Raw genomic sequence first — 16,030 nt, 5'->3', positions numbered from 1 at the left:
CTTTACTTAATGCCTTCCTATATGGTAGGGTTATCAAATTGTTTGTGCTTTCATATTTAAATGCCGACTTGATTGACACTTGCATTGGCAGATTTGATTTCACTTAAATCACCTTTAGACATGCATAGACGTGAATATTGCGTTTTAAATTTCAATAGCAGGCATATACCCCTCTGCAAAATGGTTGTACCCGTGACGTCACTTCAGCCATCTTGTTTGTCGACCAGCTGCAGAAAGGTCAATGTTTTTATGGGCTTGACATGAAGAACACAGAACAGTGGAAACACTGCGTTTTAGGGTGACATTTGTCGTATTTTACTTTGTTAATCTATTTTATTGTTATCTTATTGCACAATGGTTCATAAGCCGTGTCCGAATTGCCGTCACCAGGTAAGAAAAATGGATGTTTTCTTTGTTTACTTCGAGAGTTTTGGAGGTAGAAACCCCGGGTAGAAACACATTCGTGTCCAAAGGCAACTTTTAGAAATAACTAACAAGTTATTATTTTGCTCCGATTTGAGACAGTCACTTTTAATTCTTTCTCTCTGACTTCATTATTTGAAAGAATATGATATAACACAATTCTTCATATACTAGTATATCGAAACAACAAATATTTGATAAGATTATAATTTATATTAAAGAATAAAGTGGTTATATTTTGTGTATTCTTCGTCACCTAACCTGTCGTGTTGACTTCCTGTGGTGTCATGTTTCATGTTGTTTGGACCGTGTGTTTTTATATTTCAGATACCCGTTGCATGTAAGACCTGTCCATGTGGCCATGTATTTGCAAGAAGACCTATAAATCCCCAACCAACAGGTAAATACATAATTTTATAGACAGTTTTGACAAATTCGCAAGACTTCGAAAATCTTAATTAATAATGGTTCAATTTGTTGTTCAGTAGTGGGCGTCTGTAAGCTTTTGAACTCGATCACGGGATATTGTCCTTGACGGAGAGCCACTCCCCTGAAATAAAAAAAATAGTATAACATGAAATGAATTAAAAACAAACAAAAATAATGACTTTTAGAAATAATTTACAATTTTAAATTAAAGTCTACTTTGAGTTATAAATTTGAGGTTTTTTTTGCGTCAAATACTATATTAACTTATGAAGCATGATTTGGCATTAAAAAAAATTGTGTGGTTCCGAATACATTCAATTTTAAAATAAGTGGGGGGTAGGTAGATTTTTATTTTATTTTATTTTATTTTTTTTCCTGTGTGAGTGTCTAGTTCAAGTTTTCCATTGTTTTCCAAATGGTCTCTGTGTTGTTTATTTCCTCCTATACTATCATGATATGTACAGATTGGAAGAATAGTTTTATATTGACTTTTTAAAGTTTTTAAGTTGATGTCAGTTTCCGCACCCACTATTTCTTGTGAGACTTCATGATTTGTGCCATTTTATTATTATTTTTCGTGAATATGTAAAACAATGTTTAGGGTTGGTGTGAAAAACTACATGTAGGTGGGGTTGGGTAACCGGAACCAAACAACTTTTTTTATCTGGCCTTTATTAGGAAGTCATTCAACTCATAAGAATGAAATTGTAGACGTAACAAGAAACAAATGAATTTTGCCATCATAATCTATAGTGCCCTTAAAGTTTCTAACAGAAGAATTATATTACAACTATTGATCTCTGTGAGAAGATATTATTGAACTTTCTTCAAATAATATGTTTTTCTTTCAAATTGTACACAATTTGATAGCATCATATTTGTAAGGTAGGACTCTATTTTAACAATGTCCCTTTCCTTGGTGATTACAGACAGGGTCAGAATAAAGTCCCATACTCTGTTTGCAAGCATTACTACTAATCTAATAGCAATATATGTGTATGTTGTTTGGTTGACTTGTGTTTACCAGCCAGACAGTATCTAATCTTTGTGTACAACAACTGTATACATAATTTATACTATGAGATGTTTCAGTTTCACTTTGTATAACATCTGCTATTTTGGCATGTGCCTGTCTTTCACTGAAATAAAATCCCAACCATTATGTATGCCATTCAGTCTTTCCATGTATCACAATCTGCCACGGTAAAAATAAAAAGAGAAGGTGATCAGAATTTTAACACTCAACAGACTTTGATGTGTTTTTAAGTTAATCTGTGTTGTTGTTGTTGTTGTTGTTTTTATTGTGTACAGAACAAACAGATATCAAGAGAAGACGAACAGAAAGAGTGAAAAGAGAAAGACCAGATTATTATAGTGCAAGTGAAATAGAAAACCATATCAAAAGAGTAAGTATTACGTATATCTTTCGATTTCTAAGTACACATACATATTAAATATTTTAATTTAGTTTGCACTTCGGAAGTTAAATGAACTTTAGAAGTTAAAATTACTTTATTCATAAAAAGCCAAACCCATTTTTAGCTCCGCTGTCAGCGAAAGCTGAAAGCGTAGCTTTAGGTATAGGTGGGTATTGAGGTATAGAGAGTAGAGTGAATCATAGGTGTCCGTCAAACTTTTATATTTTTACTATCTATTCCGAAAGTGACAGTCGGAATTCTTCGATATTTGGTGTGCATGTTCCCTGGGGGGAGGCTATTCAGATTTGTTCATGCCAAGTTGATCTGTGCCATTTTCAATTTTTTATGATTTTTTTCATAAAATGTCATTTTCATCAACTCCTTGAAAACCTCTTATTAGATTGCTTTGATATCTGGCGTGTTGATGCGCAGGGGGTAGCTTACTCAGATTTGTTAATTTCAAGTCAGCACATCCTCATTTTTATTTTTTATGATTTTTTTTTTGTAATTTGAAAAAAAAATGAATATGTTAATGAGCATAATGACCGACGCCATATTGGAAATCAGTCGACGAGACTTTAAGTAAACTGCCACTTTTCAAAAGACACTATTGACGTCAAACAAGCAATGTAATATGTGCTATAGTCATAATTCTATGCATTGGGCGCCCAAATGACAAGCGTTTGTTCGAAACAGGGTTGTAAACTTCAAATCCAATTCTGCACCCTTCTACATAATCAGCCAGTCCGCAACATCCTCATTTGCATACTCTATCCTGATTCGACCAGAAGCTGAAGGTGACCTCATTTGACCGAGCGATTTTCCACAGCAAGTATCTTGAGTATCAACACAGGACGTTCTTGGTACTCACTAAAATCACACTTCAGACCCACTATAAAAGTGTGATGTTTTCAGATAACATGTAACTTGTGGTTAATTCTATATTGTCGTGCAATTTGGAATGACAGTGAACCAGAATTCAGACAACTTGCGTAAGGAAGGGCATGCCAGGCATGCGGTTGAAGTTTATATGGCCGACAGTTCACATGTAAAATTAAACGACATGAACGTGTCTTGCCTTTCCAAAATGCAAATATTTGGCAAGTAAAAATAATTAAAATAATTACAACTTTAATTTGGCTTCAGACTTTGCATTATGTTTTGCGTATCTTTCCCCGTTTTACATGTAAATCCGAAAAGGTTCTCTCTCATCATGTCATCAGTGTCAGTGATCATACCGCGCGGGGCTGCTTTGAGTACGAACGAAGTGAGGCATGTTGAGGTATTTTGTTGAGAATTATTAATATTGCGAAATGTCAAGTACAAGGTTTAAATACAATGGAATGATGAAAAAAATGGCAGAGTCTGCTGACAGGCGCCGGTCACAAGAAATACTGTGAATTAAAATATCAGACAATGTATGTATTAATCGCCGACAATCCACCCGTATGCACGAGGGACTAACCCGGAAGCAAGTCGTTGTCAGCCATACGTTACAGTGGTAACATCGTCCGAGAAATCGCTGCGTTCAGAGTGTCATTATTCACAGAATTGTTGTTTTCGAGTGAAAACCCGTCTTGAATTGTATAACTCTAACAAATGAAGACATGTCAAGTTATATTTTGAAAGTTGTATCGCTAGTTTGAGACGATTTTCTCACGTACTATCGAGGCTTACTTGGAAGTAGTAGGACCTTACTCCAGTTCATCGGGAAGTTTAGCCAGTCCGATAATTCTTTCTGGTTTAGTTTACAACACTTTTGATCACGCAGATTTTGTTGTTGTGATGAAAAGAAATAAAAAAAAAGATCATTTCAACCATTTCGTTGTGTTTTCTTTGTGAAAGGTAACCGAACATGAACGAGTGTTACCACTGTAACGTGTGGCTGAGAATGACTCTCTTCCGGGTACTTGAGATTGTCGCCATACGGAAACTAAGATGGCGATTAATACATTTCTTCCCTATATATATCTACCACAACTAGTACAAGTTGAATGTTGTTGACTTTGTAAATTTGTTAGAAAATTGAAATTCAAATTGCCTCAAAATTATTTTAGATCCCTAGTTTATTTCATTCATCATTAAAATTTTCCAGGGTTACAGCTGTAAGACACTGGAATTATTTATAGCCAACCTCAAAATCCTCTTTTTTTCTTTTTCTTGTGTGCATTTCCCAGTCATTTTTTTCTGAGATTTTGTGCAATTTTTCATAACAGTAGATTTTTGTTATAAAATGGTGACTATGGTATAAAAGTACAATACATTACCAACTTCTGTGTAAAATGTGTTTTATAGTGAGACATCATATGAAACCACTAACCACTTTATTGCATCGCTAAAACAAAACTGCATAGTGAAGAGCTGATGACCTGAACCACTTCTACATGTCACCAAAATAAAAAATTAAATTAAAAAAAAAACAGCGGAGCTATTCTGACCGATAGGTCGCTTGTCAGTTGTTATAATTATATGAAAGTCAAGAAAAAAATCAGGGGTTACAAATTTTTGAAATGGAGGTCAAAATTATATCAAAATTAAGTCATTTTAGAATTTAATATATGATATCGTACATCCCTTAATTTCAGCTACTATTTCTAAGCATTAGGAACAAATTTTCATAGGGAAAAATTGAGAGAGAATGCAAGAACTATGGTGCATTCTACCATAGATGTCTATGATTCTACAAATATTTCGATTCTAGCATCACTTTTGAGTACAATTTTATACTGATGTGATTTGTGATTCTTGATTTTAACCAGATTAATGCTTCATCAAGAGCTGCTGCTGCCAAAGAAGTTAAAGAGGGCAATGGGGAAGGTGTTGTCAAGAAGAGGAAGGCAGGAAGACCCAAAGGTTCACTAAATAAACCAAAAGAAGGTAAACAAAACATACCGATATCTCATAAGCTGTCAATCTGATTATGTGATGTAGTAAATAAGACTGTATTTCTTTATTTATCTCTTTTGGTTGTTTATTGTGGTTTGTTTTATTCTTGGAGCATGAAGTAAGCACTCACTCTTGGAATAACAAAAGCAAAACAAATAACAGTAAACAATTACAGAGGAAATTGAAATGAATAAATGAATCAAAGTATATTCACTACATCAGATTTTAATCAGATTGATAGGCTGTGTAGATTTAGGTAACAGTATGATCATCATGAGTGCTAGCTGATAGGTTTGACATGACATGACATGAGTGCTAGCTGATAGGCATGACATTACATAACATGAGTGCTAGCTGATAGGCTTGGCCTGACATGAGTGCTAGCTGATAGGCTTGACATGACATGACATGAGTGCTAGCTGATAGGTTTGACATGACATGACATGACATGAGTGCTAGCTGATAGGTTTGATATGACATGATATGAATGCTAGCTGATAGGCTTGACATGACATGACATGAGTGCTAGCTGATAGGTTTGACATGACATGACATGAGTGCTAGCTGATAGGTTTGACATGACATGACATGATATGAGTGCTAGCTGATAGGCTTGACATGACATGACATGAGTGCTAGCTGATAGGTTTGACATGACATGACATGATATGAGTGCTAGCTGATAGGCTTGACATGACATGACATGAGTGCTAGCTGATAGGTTTGACATGACATGACATGACATGAGTGCTAGCTGATAGGTTTGATATGACATGATATGAATGCTAGCTGAAAGGTTTGACATGACATGATATGACATGAGTGCTAGCTGATAGGTTTTGGCATGACATGAGTGCTAGCTGATAGGTTTTGGCATGACATGAGTGCTAGCTGATAGGTTTGGACATCATGACATGAGTGCTAGCTGATAGGCTTGACATGACATGAGTGCTGGCTGATAGGTTTGGCATGACAAGTTGTATCTGTCAGACTTTTAAATCTGTATAAAGAGATAGAATTAAAACGTTAAAAAGTGGAGTAAGAAATCCTATTATTTGTCTTGTTTTTCAGCTAAAGAAGAAAGAGAACAGGACTTATTTGGAAACCTTTCCAATGAGAAAGCATTGTTGTATTCAGTTGTGTTAGCAGAAATTAATAGAAAAATACAAGGACAGTGGAAGGGTCCACCAACAACATCACATAGTCAGTTAAATCAGTAGAAAATGTGCTCAATGGTGTATTCTGTAAACAAAGACTTGGACTGTATAGTGGATGGTTGTGGTATATCCAAAAATATGCTGTCTCATTTATGATCATTATGAATTCCACTTCTGCACACACAACACCATCAGTGGTAGACAGTGGAAAATGGGAATAAATGGATCAAGTGCTTTGCATCCTAAATGACATCATGAATATGCAAATGACTGAGTGACCATAACTTGATGTCTGCACTGACATCATTTAGGAAAAGATTGATGAAATTGGCATACTGAAGAAACAGTTGTTTCATATATGTGTACATGTAACTGGAAGACAGCTTAAGAAATGGAGGAAACAAAATTGTGATATCAGGACCATTTTGCAGACACAGACACTTTCCTGTTTGACTAAAGTCGGTGCATTTCCCAGATGTAGTATGGTGATGAGTACTGAGCCTGTCAAGTGGAGACAAAGTAACATATGTACAATCTCTGTCATGTTAGGTTTTGGTGTGTTACCCAGTGTAGTTCTTCCATGTATGACTCCAGTAAACAAAAGTACTGCCCTTCTGTGCCATAGAGGGGGCTGTTAACTATCCACAAACTGAGAATTAAGGTGTATAATCCTCTTTCTCCCAACTCGTATTTAGTTGTACAGCGAGAAAGAAGATCTCTTAAAAAACAATTTTTCACAGTATTTGTTTTTTTGGGTTTTTTTGAGAAATATTGAGTCAGTATTTACAGTTCAATATATGATGTCATGTTATAGCATTTCAGTATTCATTCCCTTACATTTAATTAACCTTAAAGTTAGTGTGCGCTAAACTAAAATCTATCTTTGTACTCTAGCTAGAGTATTGTATCTTTCACCTATTTTTCCACATTCTGTAACTGAACTGTGAAACAAGTTGAAGATGTATAGTTGCTGACTACATTTCGTTCCTGTTTTATTCACATGATGTTATGATTTTTTATGTAACAAAGTACTGGATGTAAATTGTTGCATTTTGAACTTCAATTTTTCATTCATTTTCTGTTTTCTGTTTGTTTTTTTGTTTATCGGATAAACCTTCTAAACCTGCCACCATAGACCATATCTATGCATTGTAGTATTTCTGCATCGTTATAAAACCACTTTTATTTTTCATTGTGCAGCTTACAAGACTAGTGTATGTTTTCTGTTAATGATGGTAAAATGCTAAAATCTACCAAGGTTTCCAAACATATTTTAACCTCCACCAAATCACAACACAATGGACTTTACCAGATTACTGTTCTTTGTTAGTTTTCGAAAACTTAGCATAAAAACACTAATGGAAATATTTAGTTTCGTATGTACAAAACTATTGATAATACCTTTTGCCATTTTGAAATGTAGATATTACACCACAGTGCCTTATTTTCGTGTACATTCAGATATTTTGTATACTGTCTGTCAGTCACTGTATTTCAGTGTTTAGGAACAAACCACCTCAGGGGACTTTATATTTTCAATTAATTCAGAAGTCGATAAATGTTGAGATAGTTTACCTTAGTTTTATGAATTTGAATGACCTCAAATTTTCCCAAAGCGATGATAGATTGTGGCAGCATTTTTGGGGTGAAATGTACAATTCTGAGTTTCTTTTGAATTTTCATCCATAATCCACAACAACCTTTGTATAGAGTATTGATTAAGTCCATTTTCCCAAAAGAGATGACCTTTCATGACCTTTCATGTTGTGTCTGCTTTTTTACAATGAAATATAGAATTCGGAGGTACTTTTTAATTTCCATCCACTGTTTCCATGGTAACATGTGAATCATTCTTTGCTATCACGAAAGAGGATATTCAAAGTTTCCTTCTGGGAAATAACAATTCATAATGTTTTATTTTGTAGTCATGCACTTGAGAAATGCGTGACAGTAACAGGTTAACATGGAAATGTGAGATTGTCTCATATTTTGTATTAAAAGACAACCTGTTTTGAAGAGAACATTGAAAATATGTGCTACTCAATTATGTATACTGGTCATTAGATTTTACTGATCAATGTCTATGCATGAACACATCGCAGTATTTTTTTTCTGCAGAATTTTGTGCTTTCTGTGAAAGTTGATGCAAAATTTTATCAAAGAATTGTACTTACATTAAACAATTTGTAATAAATTATATATTCATACTGTTTTGAAATTCAAACAGGTATTGTTTTACTTTCAGCAGCTTACACGCACGCTTGTAGAACATACGAGACCCATAACTGATGTGAGCACAGAAACTGTGTTTGATGTCGCAAGAACTTTAAGTTGCTAATGTATAGCGCCATCTAGAGGTGGATTATGTCTTTCTTTCTTTTTTCATATCCATCATACGAGGAAAGTGGAACACAGTAAGACTTGAAATGTTTTATATACATTTACAAAGGAAGATGGGTTACAATAGGTACAAACATATCTTTACGATCTTGTTGAACATGATATTAAAGCGAGTCACTTATTTCTTCCAACGACTCTTAAACTATTTATTTCTGGCTGTTGCTGTGTATACAAGGTGCGCAGTGGTGATTTTCACTTTACACGTACCAGGCTGGCATACATGCCGTTAGATGGCGCTCTTTGACACGCTGTCTGCCACGCAGATGTACAAATTTAATGCGCGGGAACGAGGATGAACATATCACTCGAATATTTACTAGGATTCATTTTACCAGGTGTTTTTATGTTTTACTGTTGTTTTGTTATATTTCAGACCATTAGTGCAATCAGTTCGCTATGAACAATTCACGATTTTATCAGCAAGTAGCAGAAATAATTTTGATTTTTTTTTTGTGCAACTCTTTTCAACCCCTGGATTTAAAGTTTTTCGGCAAGAAAACATGACCCCCTGTGTGATCTCTAGGTGCCATACTCTACAGGACGCCACGTTAATATTACGGTTAGTGTGCTCTAGCCAGACTTAGTTTTATCCCGTGATAGTAAGAAACTCGATAGCGGGATGAGTTGATAGATGTTCGTTTCATTTCTAATTATGATACCCTGTGGGTATATGACGCAAAAAGTCTCGTATTTCATTTCACAGTCCCCACGCGTTCTACAACCAACTTAGTAATTTAATTTCCATTGGAGTATTTTCTATCTAGTTATCATCTGGTATTAAAGCAAAGCCTAGGGATTTGTGGAATGGAAAAGTACATCTTTACATATAGCTGCAGGACTTCCTCTCTTGAATGATTTATTGTAAACCTTTGAGAATTCATTCGTCTTCTGCTCATTACCACTGAGGAGGCAAATGTCTTGTTGAAAAATGGCTAGCTCACTCTTGACAAGTATCTTGCTGAGCGCTTTTGACAAATTCTTGTGAATACCGTTGGGAATTATAATTTTCTTTTCATTTATCATATCATATTATATTATATCATATTATATTATATCATATCATATTATATTATATTATATTATATTATATTATATTATATTATATTATATCACATCACATGATATCTTATCTTATCTTTCTTTTATTTCTATCTTTTTGTTTCTTTTCTATTTCCATCTTTCCTTTTCTCTTCGTTTCATTTTCGCGTTTTATCTATTCTCTTCTTAATAGCAAAACCTGTCACCAGCACCCAAAACTCTATTTCTCTCGATACCGTGTATTTTCAAAGTATCCTTTGGCCTGTTAAATTTAACCCTGCGACATGATAAGGAAGACACCCGTTTACTTTATAAAACCACTCACGCAGTTGATCATCAAGTAGGCTACTAGTAACAACCGATAACGTCAGTGGGGGAGTAATGAGAATGGTAAATACGTGCATGTATCAAAAATCTAAATGTAAATTTAAATGTAAGAACTCGTGTGGCGAACAGTTTGAAGGCTTGACAAATTAAGCACGTCACTGGCATATAATGGAATGATACTGTCGCAAAGTAAAGTATTTTGCTTCCCTAATGACAAGGTCTAATGGACAAGATACGTGTATGTCTGTTCATCCCTACTGAGTTTAGTGCTACATTTATACCTAGACGAGTTTAATGGTTCACTAAATGTCAATCCTGCCATTTTTCCTGTTCAACATTATTTCATAATTTCTTTCACTCAAAACCTTATTGATGTCAGTACCTGGACATTTACGCTTCGGCCTGAAGATAATTATTGATAAGGAACCGACTCCCTACGGCATTGCTAGTTTGACTGAGAGTGATATGTATCAGCTCTCCCTGCTTCGGTCAATATATATTGAAAGTTCGATCACCTTCCATGACGCACTTTATTCAATTCATGGATTACGGTAATATTTGGAATTGTGCATTCCTTATGTTGATCAATAGAGATGGCGAGTGTTTTCTGTTTTGGAGTTTAGTCTATAGCCTGGCAGATTGCCCACCTTGCTGAAATGTTACACAACCATATACTCTCTGCTCTGAGGATATTGAGTGTCTTGTATATGTAGTTTGTCTATTTCAACATCAGCTAACATCTTTCAAAATTCCCTCATTGTGTTGGCAGTGTTTATCATACAACCCCGTCATAACAATTTTGTCGACTTCTCCCACTCGGTCGTTGTATCTTAGTCCGCGATCGCAGTATAAACGTGCCTTGGCATGTCTGCGGTACCAAGTGCTGGCTGAGTGCAATAGTGCTATAACAGTATAAGCAAGTTACCTACCATAAGTTTACTGACGTATTGCACGGTGAGGAGCTTATCGCCACTGATGACGTTATAGTATATCACCTTCAGTGACGTGAAGTATACATTTCAAAGTTTGATTCATCGCTATCTCGAATCAACTGAACTCACTCCCCTCCCACCCCCCTTTTGATAGAGGCCATACTTATATACTTAGCGTACACTGACTGAGTGCAATAGTCTATAAAACAAGATAATGGCAACCACATTTGGTGTATTGCATGATGGTAGGTTTATCACCACTGATGACGTATCGTACTGGTATAGAATTCCATATCAACTTCATGTGACGTAAATCCAAATCACACATTTCAAAGTTGGATTCGTCAGCCACGAATCAATCGCTGTTCCCTTTTTGGAGGCCCAGCACATAACCAGAGATCGAAAAAATGATTCAAAATTCTCCTTTGTTTAACATAATTATCAAACTATGTGCGTCAAACCTGTTTAGCGGCGAAATGAAAAGCAGTGAGAATGTTTTGTGTCTTTTTATTATTGGTCAGACTTGCAAAGAAAAAATCAGTGCGGAATCCAACCCAAAAGCTTTCACATAGTTTATAACCTTCGGAATAACCTTCCAGGTTGAACTTGAACTTGGTGAATAACTTCAGTACATAACTTCAATAGATGATTGCATGATTTCAAGGTAGCCTTGACTGGATAGGGCTCTTTGCAGCGCAATAAAAGCAATGATTTCTTCATACATTCAGAATGGGTTGGTTTTTTAAACTATAGCGTATATGTACATACGGTGTTCGAAAACGTCAGACGAGTTGGCAATAATATTTATATTCAGTATAACCATTTGCTATGACGATTGCATTGTGAAAGCAAATCCCTAATCAACCTATGTTCTCTCAAACACACGAACTACAATGCGTAGCCCTAAAACATTTAATATTTTTTTCGTCTTTTAGTCTTCCGAACTCTTCGCTCATTTCCCCTGAGAGCAACGTTGAAACATATACTCACTGTTACCAAGGGACGACTGATATTGATTGAGCAGGTGTTGAAGATTGGCCTGATTGTGTTATCGACTATCTCAGAAAGGAAGTATATTTTCCAATCACGGTGTTTTTCCGCTTTGTTATCACCTTGTACACTAATGTTACGTCATGGTCTAGACAACTCAGGCGTCATCGATGTCGTCATTAGTACTGATCATGTCTCATTGGTGATAATCTTGTTGTATTATTACGTAATTCATTTTATTTTGAAGTAGAAGGTGAGGTCATAAAACCCTTTACACGATAAAAGAATGTGATCAAAGTCTTAGCATGTGATTACACGGATGACAGCAAAATAGAGACTAAAAGCTTTGTAACGATATTTTCAGATGTTAAAGCCAAAATACTGACGTCATTTTGTAGGAAATGACAATTTCTATCATTGTAATAAAAAATGAAAGTGAAGTGTATGAAAAGTGAGTCAAAAAGTTAACAGTTTTGGTGAAATTGTTTTTGGCGGGAAAGTATATGCTGACGACGGCGATCACAACGCACTGTCGGGTTTTTTGAGCTGTGGGGATCAAAACTGTCTCTTGAGTGATTAGTAACTCTACTCGGTAGACTTGTTCTCTCTATCTCTTGTTACAGACAAGAAACCTCAAAGTTGCTGTTTGTCGACAATTTCAACCATGATACATGTATGACTTCACTTCGACTTTTACTTCTTCACCAAACAAATTGGCGCCAAAACAATTGCCTGGTAACTTTATACGCGAAGCAGAATTGAAAACAAAAATAGAATACTTTATAATACAACTAATCAATTGAAACAAAATTGATTATATAGAAAGCATGGTAGAGACCAAAACTACCTAACTTGTCACGTAAATCTAACGAAATAATTCACGTAATTAGTTCACGCTTGATTTGGAAAGTACATAAAAAGGCAGGCAACGGAAATAACTTAGCTCTGTTTTGTTATGTTGTGGACAATTTTAAATTGCTTTCTGTAATCGTATTGCTCTGAAATTCCGCTTGACTTAGCCCAGCAAGTATAAAGTTTCAACATGCAAATTAATCTCTGACGTCACAGTTTTTCCTCAATGACGTCAATTGAACAGGTAAGTTCAAAGTTTGAAAACTTTGGCGATGTATAAGGATGCTAATAGGTACTTACTTACTGATTCGCTTAGAAAGGATACATTTTCAAAATAGTATGATGGCGACATGTACGCTGTTGTCAATAGGAGTCTGGTTCTTTTAAAAGTCGGTATACAGTAAGTACTAGTGTAGTATTACGCCTCTACGTATTTCACTAGCAGTGACTTTTTATTTACTCTTTCCGGAAACTTTTTAGACATTTTTCGCCAATGGAAGTTAGAAACGAAAAATACGAAGACATGAAGTAACAGATAGGATTAGGTCGGTAACGCGTAGTAATAATTAGTTGTTGTATCATGACCAAGGATTCTAATTACCTACGAGTAACGTTCCGCCTATTCGGGTCTAAGTTCTCAAACTATACCCCCTACCCTAGCGGTAAAACCAGCAAACAGACAGTTTGACAAAGCCTGTAGACCTGAACAGGCGAAACGTTACTCGTGCAGCAAGTAATTTGAATCCTTGGTTGTGATACAACAACTAATTATAACTGTAATACAATATTTTTATGTACTGAGCAAATGATAATTAAATTTTCACAAACAATATGATCTCCCGAATGACTTCTTATGGCAAAATAATTATTGTGGATATCATAATATTATTTGTCATGCCAGACATTTTTTCATAGACGTTTCGTGTCTAGGAAATTTCAATTAGATTACTTAAAACAAACATAAAATAACCAGTGTGTATTGTGATCAAATCAGTTATAATTTATAAAGCTCTCGGACAAGTCGGTTGTCGGGTTTATCGTCTCAAGTCATAATCTTCAACATTTGCGATAAAAATTATTACTGAAAACTCACATTTTTTCACTTTATTTTCGACTGAAATTAGCGAAGTGTCCTTTAGTTGTAAACAATTTCGAAACTCTACAGATCAAGTTGATAAATATAAAAAAAAATGTAAGTCTTGGAAATTGTCACCTCCATTGAAAATATATAATGGGTAAAGAGCTACGTGGTTGATCCGAGATTGTTCTTTTTCCTTACGCACATCCGACCAGGTTTTAAGGAGTTGATCCAGGGCTTGTAAAAACATCACTGGGGTGTGACGTTTTTACGAAATTAGCTTGGTAAGAACGGCAAAATGTGACAATTTTACAAAATCAGACGACGGAACATAATAAACTTGAGAAGTGGATCGGAGTAATTGTCAGGAGGGCTTATGATTAGCGACATATCTGATATTTGAACAGACTTTACTTGATAAGATGTTATCCCGACTAAATCCAATGTTTAGACATTATTGCAATTCTGTGTGTAAGAGCTAATCCAATCACGAATGCAAAAAAAGGCAATTTTGTTCTCGCACTTTAACACGATTGTCAACTTCAATGGACTGTACTAAGTAGAGTAAACGTGGAGGGAATATTGCTTTTGAATTGAGTGACCTTCTACATGCGTGACGACATTTACATGGCAATCCAGTTACTATCCCTGTAAATTATGTAAGGTCTTTTTTCCCTCAAGACCCTCCAATCTTCGATCGTACAATACCGTACAGCAATGAAAGTGAATTCAGTCCGCTTGAGACGCTTGGTTGACATCGGGATGGCTCGAGTTACTCAGGGTTCACAGAGCGTAGATGTCGTGGCGTCAGCTTCAATATAATGACAATTAAACTCACCTCAAGTAAGTTTAATTTATAGTACATTATAAAGAGAACTTTTATTCTCGTATTTGTTCTCTGAACAGTTCAATATCGATCCTATTTGGTCAAATATATGTAAATAAACTTTACATCAAATAGAACATACATTATGTGGTACTTTGTGGCCATTTTTACATTCTTATGCACGTAATTGATTCAAATACAAACCAAAGAAATTCATTAAAGCTTTCGACTTGTTCAAAGGTTACTGCATTGATTTATAACATGGTTTACAGACTGTCACATATTTTGAGACTGAGAAACAAACATTTGGCCGTAACTAGTGTAATTCATGTCATTAAAATTTTGAGTGGTACGCTCCTACATTAATTAATATTCTGGTAGCTTTTATATTAAATGTTACCATTCAGTTACATCGAAGTACGATAAAAAGACATTTTGATGATCGATCAACGATGTAGAAGATCATGGTTGGTATTAGGCCCCAGGATACCGGTAGCCGATCAGTCTGACATTACACCATAATTCATTATTGTAAGATTTTTTATCAGCAGAAAAATATATTTAACAGAAAATTATTTGATTTTGTAATTTTCCGAAAATCAGGGTTGGTGATAGAAGCTCCATGAAACTGGTATTTATTTATACATCGACAATCATCACAATAACGTTGTAATTGTAATGGTAAGAAATTTTGTCCGTGAAAACCACTTCACAGAAAAAAATGTATAACTGTACCAAAATGCTGTGTTTCATGCCAAGAATTCCCAATGGACTTTGAAAATGGCGATATTCTGACTCCTACAATTTCGAATTTTTAGCAGAGACCTCGTGCTAGACTATAAATTTGTTGAAATGACTAAAGACAGGATGAACCAAGGTGACAGAGATATAGACTTTCCTAAGAGACTTGGCCTGACCTTAGAGACTTGGACTGACCTTAGAGACTTGGACTGACCGTAGAGACGTGGACTGACCGTAGAAAATGAGTTTGATAAAATCATGAGTCTTGTTGTCTACGGCTTTAAAAGTTGCTTTATTTCCAAATTTTCGACCTCATATAAGGTGTGTCTTCTTTTTACTGGGTTTTAGAAGCTGGCAGGTTAAATACTATATTTAACTGCAATGATTGATGGCAGTACATACAACAAGTTAACATACTGGTACGTTACGGTATGTGTGTTCCTGGTATTTCTATTCCATTTTTTAAAAATATGTTCAACCGTACAGATGTCTTCATATTGCATTTCCAAAATCTAGCTAGTGCAAAAAAGGAA

The 16,030-nt window shown here is 35.2% G+C and overlaps 1 protein-coding gene across 1 annotated transcript in view; it reads left to right on the top strand.

The window, feature by feature from the left end:
- Positions 1-8,489, top strand: part of LOC144438331 (UPF0547 protein C16orf87 homolog) — an 8,526-nt gene extending 37 nt beyond the window's left edge. The window contains exons 1-5 of the mRNA XM_078127404.1: positions 1-390; positions 751-823; positions 2,164-2,258; positions 5,030-5,147; positions 6,228-8,489. The exon at positions 1-390 is cut by the window's left edge and continues 37 nt beyond it. Coding sequence (XP_077983530.1) covers positions 355-390; positions 751-823; positions 2,164-2,258; positions 5,030-5,147; positions 6,228-6,376 — 471 coding nt within the window. The 5' untranslated portion in view covers positions 1-354 and the 3' untranslated portion in view covers positions 6,377-8,489. The remainder of the gene's footprint in view (positions 391-750; positions 824-2,163; positions 2,259-5,029; positions 5,148-6,227) is intronic.
- Positions 8,490-16,030: the final 7,541 nt, after the last annotated feature.

The sequence above is a fragment of the Glandiceps talaboti genome, chromosome 7 (genome assembly GCF_964340395.1).
Source record: "Glandiceps talaboti chromosome 7, keGlaTala1.1, whole genome shotgun sequence".
NCBI classification, from domain to species: Eukaryota; Metazoa; Hemichordata; class Enteropneusta; family Spengelidae; genus Glandiceps; species Glandiceps talaboti.
The sequence above is the reverse complement of the archived record's forward strand: the minus strand, read 5'-3'. Positions and strand labels throughout refer to the sequence as shown.